Here is a 12,123-nt window from a genome sequence, read left to right as displayed (position 1 = left end):
CAAAAATACCGATATAAATTTATATATACTATAATAGATATTTATGATATATATTAATGCTATTATAAACTTACATAATACTTAATTACACAGATAAGTAATATTTTTTTAAGCTATGTTTAAATAGGTGAATTGATTCGGAATGACTATAATAATTTGACGGCCGATTGGCGCAGTGGGCAGTGACCCGGCTTTCTGAGTCCAAAAGGACGATTACCACAACTGGAAAATGTCTGTCTGATGAACAAGAATGTTTTTCTGTGCTATAAGTATTTATGTATATTATTAATAACAATATTATACCGAAGCTGGGGCGTTAATGGTTTAGGAGTTCTTTCGGTACTTCACCATCAGCTCCTAAATTGGGACAAGCATAAAATGCTTACCAACCATATACAATAAATTCAAAATTCTAATTCAAAATTTCTTTATTCATGTAGGCCCATCACAGGCACTTATGAAGCGTCCATACATATATTTGTTTACATAATTGTAACGGGATGGTGATAACTTCGTTCGCCAACTTAAATCTAAAGCTACGAGGGTTCCAAACGCGCCCTTGTCTAAGAAGAGCCCACAACAAACTTAGCCGGGTAAATTTATTTTTTTGTTATCACCATCTTCCAGTATATTTATATTAAGCGAGCAATTGACACCCAAGCTTTTTTATCGTTTAAATAATCCTTAATATTATAATAGGATTTTTCTGTAAGCTTACGTTTTATATAAACTTTGAACTTATTGAGAATCGAATAGTCGAATCGAACCGTGTAATATTTATATTGGTCTTCAGCATCAGTTTTACTTAACCAAATGGTGCTTTTCGAAAGCAGATGCTCAATATTAAGCATATTGAGCATCTTCTTTCAAAAAATACTCAAACCGTTATAGTATTTGAAGAGCCCCCACGATTTCTCCAGGAATCCTCCAATAGATTGACCTGACTAAAATGGGACCATTTGGGAAGTACCAATACCGTTTCGAATTAAATAATGTTCCAAATGACAAAGTTCTGAGGTAACAAAAATAAAATGGAGATATACAACTGTATTGAGAAACTATTGCATTTTTTAAGAAACCGGTTAAAAAGGTGTTATCTTCAAAGTACAAATAGTCACTTAAACTTTATTGATTTGCGTATGACACTTACTTACGCCATCGATTAGAAAACTGATAAACACCACTCTATAACTGTATTCATGAGTTACCTGTTCATGAAACCAATTTTGAATTGCGGCTGCGTTTACGTGCGCCCTTCAATAATGGCATACATTAACCACTTTGACTGCGGACATTGTGATTGGGGTCGTGTAAATTCAGCAATGCATGTCAAATTGTTGCAAGGTGGGAAGTCGACTGTGTCGACGGGTGGGGTAATAAAAGGCGTACGTACGCGGCGGTGTTGTCACTCCATTTGCTAATTGAAGTGAGAACTGGACAAAGACGAGTGGGAGCGCATGTGTAATTTGAGTGATGGCTCCAAGTAGCAGCTATGCATGTTCAAACGTCAAATACACGTCAAATAAACCTTTGATGTTTGGTTTTGGTGAATTAAAATGGAGTCTATGCGATGTCTGTTGTTGTTACTTTTTTGAAAACTCTTTGTGGGGTTTAATGGTACCAGACTGCTTAAAATGCTTAAGACTAAATCAACTTTTCAAAGATACCTATTGAATAATATTACTTGCTATAAATCTACTAAATGTGTGTCGTTTTATTTCAATCTTACTGATAGCAAAATAAAGGCAAATGTTTATTTAATGAATATTATATTAATTTAAAAACTAGAATCTATAAATACGTAAGAAGTTTACTACTGCGGCTTTATTTACAAAATACATTTTTGCACTTATCCTGTGTTACAAGTGCTTTGTTTCATTTGAAAAAATCAGTCTCATCTTATTTTAATATTGCTACCAAAGATGTATTACTTATTAAATAGGTGTTTGTTCTTTTGTACGCACGCAACGCAATTTTTTTTTATATTGGTGTTACTTTATTTAGAAATCAAATACTACAAATAACAAATTATTACATAATTTGTATAAATAAATAAATATACTATGACAATACAAACATCGCCATCTAGCCCCAAGCTAAGCGTAGTTTGTGTTACGGGTACTGAGATGACTGAAAGATGATGAATATTATTATGAGTGATATTCATAAATACTTATAATATAAAGATAAACACTATGAAAAGAGTATTAATTTATTTAAATTATATAATGAACAAACATATTAATTAATTATTATTATATTCATTTATTACTTTAATTGCCGTACTAAAAATACATATCTTTTTTGGACATTTCGGCCTTGTAACTAATGATAAATTTATTTAAACCCATAGGTGATGGTTTTCCACGTACTTAACATGAGGTCATCAGTTTGGCTTGTAATTATTACTATTAAAGAAAGCATGAAGGATTCACTTCCGTATGCAGAAGAGAAAGCAATAATGCAACTACTAAAAACCAAACCGTATATTCAAAATTTCTAATATTGGACACCAAAATATTTCGTTTCAATATAGAATTATTATTAAGCAGGATTCCGTCATTATAACGCATGACCCATTCCACCACACTCTATCCAATAGCTCTAATTAATATGTTTGTGTACATTGCTTTATTACAGTATTGCTCCCACCGGGGCTTTCGTTCGGTGCAACAGAATATTGATGTTACTGCATCAATATGATGTCGCACTGATATTATGTTGTATGTTAAGATCAGGTTACCGCATTCATTTCAGCTAAAGTCATCAAGCCTATTGTGAAACGCAAGTTTTAGAGAGAGAGAGATGAAACAATAATCAAAGTGCGAACCATAAAAAAATTAAAACCCCCTACGAAAGACCCCTACTTTCTTTTAATTTAGCTTTTAAATATAGTGAACATTATTCTTCTCGTCATTGTTCTAATACTATTATTGAGGGAGTTTTGTGGTGGTGGCCATCAAATTCCCACAAATTCACCTTCCAAAAAAAATTAAAAAATAAAAATCGGTTCATCCTTTCAGGAAATACCATACCACAGACACACCCAACGTACATGAAACTTATAACACATTAACACCCAATCGGTTTTGCGTCGGGGGTTCAAATAAATACTATAATTGACGAAAATAATAATTAGATTGATATTGCATTTCAATGAATGCGCAACACACAACCCCCTGTCACAACGAATGTTCCGTAATTTATGAGCCAGATATATTATGATATTTTCCGGTAATAACATGATATCAGGCAATCCAATTTTGCGACGTCAATGGTCACTGGAAACTCAGTGCATTTAAATGTTGGAAACATTTGCGCATTCAATCAAATTATTCCGGGAAATTTATTTATTTCAACATTTTAGGTGTTGACAACGGGTGACATTGCGGAAATTTAGTTAATTTTATAAAACGCTTCGTTTCCCCTTCGATGAACTTAAGGTTAAAAAGGCATTTATATTTATGTTGAATTTGTACAAAATTGGTTAATTCCCTAGAAATCCGCAAGTACGTTTTGAGATTAATAGTAATTTAGTACATGACAACGAAACTTATTAAAATATACTATACCACATTATTACAAATGAGAATATCAAAAATTACTATTTTCCATTACCATATAATACTTTGAGCTACGAGGGTTCTAAACGTACCCTGATCCAATAAAGAGCCCACAAAAAACTTAGCCTTATGTTTTTACATAAAATACCTATTTAAACAAGTGAAATTTCTACTTAAAATAAAAGTTAAAGTCAAATATTTCTTTATTCAAATAGTCACATAGATGGCACTTTTGATGTGTACATGTAAAATATGACTTAGGAATGAGTTGATAACTAAATTCGTCAACTTATAACTAAAGCTACGAGGGTTCTAAACGTGCCCTGGTCTAAGCAGAAGCAAAAATCTTAGCTAAATGTTTTATTTTGTTATCACCATTTCAAATTGTCATTTAAAACTATTTCGGAAGAAATCTGGTTTGAGCAATAATTTACATCCAAGCGCTTTTATCGTTGCCGTCGTAGTCCTTCATACTATAATTGAACTTTTCTGTAAGCTTACGTTTAATACAAAATTTTAACTTTTTAAGAGACATCTCTAAGATATCAAGTGGTAGTTTATTGAAGAATTGGATACAAATTGCATCCAATTCTTATTTTTTTTTATTTCTTTTCCTTTTAATGAATGACTTATTTTATGGTTTCTAGTATATTGCACTGCGAATTTATTATTTCTTTCATACATTAAATTTTTAATATGTATTGGCTAAAGACTGACTTGATAGACAAACTTTTATATCAGGCGATGCCAAGAATTAATAAAGTTTTAAATAAATTATTTCTTATTTGCAAGTTATTTTAAAAAGCATATTGAATTCAGGGAATTCAAAAATTAATTTTAATGTTAAATCAGTTATGGTGATGAAACGTTGAAATTATCATGAAGTAAAATGAAATTCGTTCGGCAATTTTTTTAATGTTCGCTTTAAAACATGGCATTAACGCCCGTCAAATCTGACGATGCGGATGAACAATGTACGGTGCCTGGTAGCTGCACAGTATTCGCAGGCCCGTCGGCCAATCAACGTCAAAACACTGAATCCGACAAAAATAAGTTATCGACTGGATACTACAAAATTTAACGCGAGAGAAAAATGGTCCAATTTCATTAAAATTTTACAGCTGTATTTATAGGAAAGTGTTCTCGTAATGTTAACATGTTTTGTGTATTCGTTGCCGCTAGAGCTTTCGGCTTTTCGGATTCATCGGTATTTCCATTCGAAAACTAGGGTCTTTATATCGGATTTTAGATGATTGGTTTAGAACGAGCTGTAGCGTTATTTAAGCCCGATGACATACAGTTTCTTAATTTGAACATATCCCACTTGACTTAGAGAGAACTAATCTGCGGATCCCGGTTAGTGCGTAAAAGCACTGTCTACCCTTAAGTTTCTTATAAGTCTCACTTAAGATATATATATATACCGAGCAAACAAGCAAGAGGTGTTAACTAAACGCCACAACAACAGCACCAGAGGAACCGCAAATGTATCGCCAGCCATATTGAAATTTAGTAGAAACACTGCGAAAGGAAGTTAGTTCTTTGAGTAGACAATGTGCTCATGGGTGGAAGTATGTAACTATAGAAAGTTCTTCATAGTAATAAGAATAAAAAATAGTTTTACTGTATTGTACAATCACATATTGCAACTCATCACAATCGACTGCCAGCAGCTGGGTGCAAATGATAAATTCAATGAATTATTTAGTATACTAATTCAAAACCATGATAATATTAAGCTTAAATTATAATGAAAATTAAACACGATCTTCCTTTGTTTGTCTATTTGATATCTCCTGCCTGCTGTACTACTCGAACACGGCGTGGAATGCTATTTGTTTATAAGTTGACTATTTACGCTTGATTTTAATGTATTCCATAAAGACGTATCGTTTATTCTTACAAAATAATAAAAGTAAATTTATCGAAAAGAGTCGATTACAGCATATAGGGTAACAAATAAGGGCCTGAATTATTGTGGGCCAGTAACGACCGAGGTTTAAGAATACCATCGTCTCACTATAATGTAAACAATTTTACCTATGTACGCATTAAAACCACAGGGGTGTAAAAAAGTTCATCGTATGCTTAGCATGTTGAACTACGGATCACAAGGACCTGGTTTCGATTCCTCGGTCGGGCCAAAAATTGTTAGGTATAAGATTTTTCTGTTCAAATTCTCAGCATCGTCTCAAGGATAAGAAATTTGCAGTATCTAGCCCCGTGTCTCGGAGAGCACGCAAATACGTTGATTCAGGTCACTTACTTGTGATGTTTCTTGTTAAAACCCTCCAACCAGCGTTGTATCATGATAATAGAAACTGGTGCACTTTAAGCTAAGACCATATCAAAGTATCTTGTGATATGAGAATTATTAGTCGTACATTACGTAACTGTAATCATCATACTAACCGAATTCACTGCTGGGCATTGGTCTATTGTAGGAAGTTTCAAAGTCCACGGCCTTGGGCCGCTCTCAGCGACTTGTTTGATGTCATTTCTCCAGCTCATTAAGAGTCAACCAACGCTGTGTTAATCGGTGCAGGGCCGCCATATCAGCATCTTGGGACCCCAAAGTCCAACTGTTCTGCGAGCTATGTACCCCGCCCATTGCCACTTCAGCTTTTTTAAACATTAATCAAACTTAAACGTACTATCATCATAAAACAATGTTTTATGATGATAGTACGTTCGTACGATTCTTGACGAGATATATATCTTGCACAGTAAAGAAGATGATATAGAGTAATTCAATTGAAGTCTAATTATACACATACACTAAGACGCGACTTAGTGTTTCTAATTTATGTATACTAATATTAATCACGGCTGTTTGAATCCCATCCGTCCGGTTCACACGCTAATCCTCGCCAACGCCACGCCCTTCCTTTTGCTGTTATTATTAAGGCTGTACACTTGCGACAAGACCGTCCTATTGCCATTAAAAAGCCCATGGCTTTTCTTATCTCTTTTTGGTTCGGGTGTGACCGCTTTTATTTTAAAATAGTTTTTCGCTTGAAGACTTACGAGGGCTAGATTGGGGTGTGCTAGAAATGTCTGCTATTATTGGTACCAAAAAGTTCACATGACAGGAAATAGATGGCGCAAGGGCGTTCTACATTGCGTATTAGAAATGTAGATTAAAATCGTTTCGACCGTTTGGAGCTATGCTCCTCAAAACATACATTTTTCAGTAACTCGATCATTTAATAAATCAACGCCATCTTTAAGAAAACTCTTGAACAACAACGAATCACGAATGAACCTCCTTGTATTTTTAGCATCAATTTGTACCTATATCATAAGTTAGTAAGAACAAAAATACGAATGAGAGATTACTTGTTGTATTAACGCCCACCGGGTGTTCTTTAAACGTTTTAGCACCAATAGGTTGGTGCCATTTTATATTATTAAAATGTTGACTTAACCTGAAGATTGGCGTGGAGTATAAGGATTAAAGAAATAATAAATAACACCATACAGATTATCCTGCTTTCCGCGGAGTGTAGCAAATTAAGCTTAATTTTTATATATATTTGGTGCCATTTTGTTTATAACATGACCTAGTTCATATACAGTAGTATAATATGTCTATGGTTTCATAAAGGTTTTTTTAAGCTTTTGACAAGCTACCCCCTGAGTGTGATTGTCATGTAGCATAAACCATAAGATAAAAGCCCAAAGTATCAAAAAAAGTAAAACATTTAAGAGCGATCATGATTAATTTACTGACACAAAACCTCACCAATTTACCAAATTCTTTGTTTTTCTAAAAATACGAGGAATGTGACTGTCAAAAACTTTACAACCTTTCACAAACTAGTCACACCTATAACAACAAGAAATCCTACCCGTAAATAGCACGGCTGTGCGAATTTCGGAGAGGGCAATAACTAGTTGTAAGCAAAACTTGCAGTAAACTCGGTATTGCTAAGCTGAAGACAGCATACAACATTTTGCAATCAGACACAGTGGCTCCTATGTCTGAATTGAAAGATCTTAACACAGTCCTGTAGCGTGTATACGCCCCATCACAGTAATATTAATTTGATTGCGAAATCAATTACTCTAACAAACTAATAACATTTATACATGCTACCCAATATTAAATTCAAACAAAAGGGTAATTTCCGATGTTTGATTTTGTATAGGTATTATTTTACACACAATACTTAATAGCATTAAAATTTGTTGTGCAATGAGTTGACAATAGCCCTCTCTTTAACATTTCTGATACTTCTCCTTCATGCCAAGAACTGCTACTTTTTTATGCCAAAAATAATTGAATGAGCTCAGTTTTTAATACGAAACGTCAATCTCATAATTTTTCTGAGCTGTCTGAGCCACATCTGTCTGTATCGCACTCTACGGAGGAGAAAGGCTCAGCACGACGTCAACAGATTCATTAAATTTGTCCTAGCTATACCATCGTCTTAAGAAGTAAATTTTTTATCTTTTTAATATATCTAATCTGCATGCCCAGCCCAATCAGTGCGAAGGCTTAAACTGTGCGATATTAGATCAGGCAGTCGGTCACCTATTTCTTCAATATAAAGAGATGTAGGTTATCCATGTTAGAGCAATAATTTTTTTCTTCTGTTACTTTTGAAAACAATTCAAGTTCTTTCGCTAGCAATGAAAAGATATTTGAATTTATTTCCTAAGTATTGTTCTAAAGCTTAACTACTCTCTAATAGGTATAAAGAAATCCTGGTTACAGCACAACCGATTTGCGAAAGCTCTTACCATTTTGATTTTAAGGATCATATTAGAACGGCCACTTCACACACTTGAGAACGTGACTTGACAGATATATTGTAACACCTATGGCTTTGAGGTTAGAGTGGGTTTTCCAATGTCAAATGTGCATAGATGTTTGTTGAAGGGATCGAGACCCTCACGGCTCAGAACTGGAGTTCCGACTTCCGTATCTCGTTAGCATACTAATGGACCCTCGAGGCGTTCATATTATTGTATTGTTAGTATTGTTACTGCCCACCAGAGGGAGACTGCGTCATATTTAAGTCGCAACTTTGAACGTATCTATCGGGACTCGCAGCACTCGATAGTTTTGGAAGTCCTAAAGTTTCATAATTTTATATTATGGTCGTGTGCGCTCTATTGAATTTTGTATTGCAAAGCTAATATCTCTTGGTTATACGGTTTTGTTATCAGCATGGGTTATTTCAACAAGCTTTAAAGTATACACCCGTCATATCAATATCGTTATTGAAAACTGTGTTTTGTAGATATGTAGAATTAATGGATTGTTATAACATACTGGAGTCTAGTGATGTTTTAGAACTAGCTGCTAACCGCGAATTGTTTTGTTTTTTCTAAAATTGTCGCAAAGGGTTCTGTGAGGTGTTTATGAAAAAATAAAAATAGTATTTTTTTATTGGTTTTTATTACATACACAATACATATGTATAGCACACAATACTGTAATTAGGCACATGAACATGAAGGCCCGTCAGGACACTCAATAGTGTCGAAATTATTTTAGAATTATTCTACAGTTATTTATAATTCTCTTAAACAGGTTTAATAACTAAAGATCATTTGTGTGCGTCTGGAAAAAAAGAAACCTATATTTTTGTAGTTTGTAACAAGAAGCATAAATAATTTCTATTTACAATTTTTAATTAATTAAATAAACGAAAATAAAGTGTCAAAGTGTTTAATATAATTAGCATCTGTCAGAGTAGTTAGAGTTGAGACAATTAAAAAAAAACAAAATTCATTTATTTCAACTAGGCCTAATACAAGCACTTTTAAAACGTCAAGTCTGTCTGTTTGTAGGGACTCACCGGTTCGGAATGAAGATTCTTTTAAAATTTACCTGGCTAAGTTTATTGTGGGTTCTTTTTAGACCAGGGCGCGTTTGGAACCCTCGTATCTTTAAGTTTAAGTTGGTGAACGAAGTTATCACCATCCCTTTACAATTATGTTGAATGCATTTGAATTATAATAGAAAAGATATAATTAATATAATTTAAATATTATTTCGTTTATTTAATTTTTTATCATTTGAATTTGAATTTAGATAAATTATAAAAATTTATAGATTTTAATTTAATTTTAGTAGATTTAACCGTGAGGTTATTTTTTTAACAGTTCGTCTACCTTTTGTTTGAATTTTGAATTTTGATAAAGGTTTACGTTTTGTATAAATTATGTAGTTATTGACGTAACGGTGTCCGTTGTTGCAGCCGGCGTGCGCACGGTGGACGTGCAGGCTGTGGAGGGCATGGTGGCGCAGTTCCCGTGCGAGCTGGGCACGGCCGCCAACGACAAGGTGTACATGGTATTCTGGTTCCGCGACGACGCCGGCATCCCCTTGTACAGGTTAGTGCCGCCATGCTCAGCAGACCCAGTCTCCCATACCGTTTTAATTAATAATGATCATCATCACGAAGCAGTGATAGCCCAGTGGGTAGGACTTCGACTTCACTTTCCCCCGAAAGTGAGCGGAGTTCGAATCTCACCTTTCTAAGATATGTGCGTTTTTTTCAAAGCAATTAAAATATCACTTGCTTCAACAGTGAAGAAAAACAATGTAAGGAAACCTGCATGCCGGACAGTTCTCAATAATGTTCTCTAAGTTGTGTGGACCAATCCGCACTGGCCAGCGTGGTAGACTACGGCCTGATTTTCTTCTCATTGTGGGAGCTGACCCGTGCCCCTCAGTGGGCCGTCCCTCATAGGAGTTAACTAACAGTTGAATGGACGGAAAGTAACATAGGCTACTTTTAATCCCAGGGAAACAAACGGTTCCCGGGGAATTAGTAATAAACGCAGACAGAGAACGTGGGGAGCAAGTAATTATTTTTTTCGTAGAATGTGTTTTAATAGTTGTGCCAGAACTCGTTTGGCGATTTTTTACCGCCATGCTTGTTTCTGTCGCCAGGCAGCAGTGCTATGTTCTGTTCTCAAGAGTGCGGTTGCCACATGCTTAAGCGACTTAATATCTACGCCTTAGATTGATGGACACAGGATGCTACTTTATAGAACTCAAAAACTGAAAGCAACGCCTGATGAGTCAACCTTCTTAACTATCAGGACTGATTAAGCTACATTATTTACGGTTAGATATCTCATTGAAATCCTATTGTGACATTCATTTAGCTATTATCATTCAGATTAGTTATGAACCGAGTGTGCATTAATAACCATCCATTTCAGCAATAAAAGTTATGAATAAAACGTAGGTATTACAAAATAAGTCAGACAAGTAAATCTCATTAAGATAACGAAGACGTTAGTACGTGACCGTACTAGCGGGACTTCGGGACAGAATGCGGGACTGAGTGCGGGACGGAGCACGGGACAGGGCGGGAAGGCACGCTATAATTACTGCACACAATGCACAAGTTTTCACTCCCTTGCTATGTTACTGGGGTTATGTCACAAAGTTCCAACTCTAAGTGAATGTAAGTCTTACTAAACTTGAGTCTACTTCGTTAAGATTCAAAATTTGATGAAGATTAAAACTGCAGTGCATTACTTTTTGTTACAAAGTTGACACTGCGTAATTAAGCTAGTACTTACTTAGTGCCTCCCGTAGAATTAAAAATGACATAGGAAACATTTTAAAGTTCTTAAGTTAGCTTATGTATCTAGAGGCATACATAAGTTTTTTAGGTGTAAATTCCCAAATTGCCTCTGCCGGAAATCGCACGCGGGACCTTCGCAGCGGGGACTTCACCGTTGAGCCAAGGAGTTCGTCAAATAGTAGCACCATAAGGGTTCCATTTTTACCATTTAGTTCCTTACAATTAAATATAGCAGCAGCAGCACACAGTTTCATATTTAGGATTACTATTAAAGCTCTTCAAAATTTTTTATTTCATAATTCATTTATTGGCTAATTTACATGCTGTCTTGAAACTTAAACTTCAAGTGACTCTATCACTGGTACGGAAGGCACTGGAACTCAGCAGTTGAGGTTTAACTGTTTTAAGTCCAACATACTTTCGTGATACTTTCAAATGAATACCTGTGAGGCTGTACTTGTGGCGTATTTGTACGAGTAAAATGTATGATGCGGACCGTATATCATTAACCAAAATGGTCTATGAGATATAGCCCGCTGACAGACACTAGGACGGACGGATGGAAGGCTGACAGCGGAAGCCGGTAATAGGGTCCTTTCGGCAACGTTGGGGTACGGAACCCTAAAAGCGAATGACCTACGATTTAAATGCAAATAGAGCCTTGTTTTCAATAAGTTCGCGGAAGTATATCCGCCGCAGTTCACCCAGATCCATCGAATATTAATATTCAAACCCAATTTAACGATTAAAGTATCAAACGAAGCGAACTAAAAGTTCGCGGTAAGAATTACAAACTAGCTGCAAAACTCGAAGCTTGGCTTACAGTTTCAGCGCACGGACTGCGATCGTTTTTGCTTTCATACCAATCCCTACTCCCACCTACACTTGTGCACGGCATTCAATTACGGATGCTCGATACTGTATTGTTCTCGTGATATCATAATGAGGGTTGTGTGGCCTAATTGCTGACTGAAGTCTATGACTGGGCGGGTATACGACTTTGA

The 12,123-nt window shown here is 35.3% G+C and overlaps 1 protein-coding gene across 1 annotated transcript in view; it reads left to right on the top strand.

Moving 5' to 3' along the window:
* Positions 1-12,123, top strand: part of LOC120637459 (nephrin) — a 537,044-nt gene that overhangs the window by 207,668 nt on the left and 317,253 nt on the right. The window contains exon 3 of the mRNA XM_039909312.1: positions 9,776-9,911. Coding sequence (XP_039765246.1) covers positions 9,776-9,911 — 136 coding nt within the window. The remainder of the gene's footprint in view (positions 1-9,775; positions 9,912-12,123) is intronic.

Source organism: Pararge aegeria, chromosome 3 (genome assembly GCF_905163445.1).
Source record: "Pararge aegeria chromosome 3, ilParAegt1.1, whole genome shotgun sequence".
NCBI classification, from domain to species: domain Eukaryota; kingdom Metazoa; phylum Arthropoda; class Insecta; order Lepidoptera; family Nymphalidae; genus Pararge; species Pararge aegeria.
The sequence above is the reverse complement of the archived record's forward strand: the minus strand, read 5'-3'. Positions and strand labels throughout refer to the sequence as shown.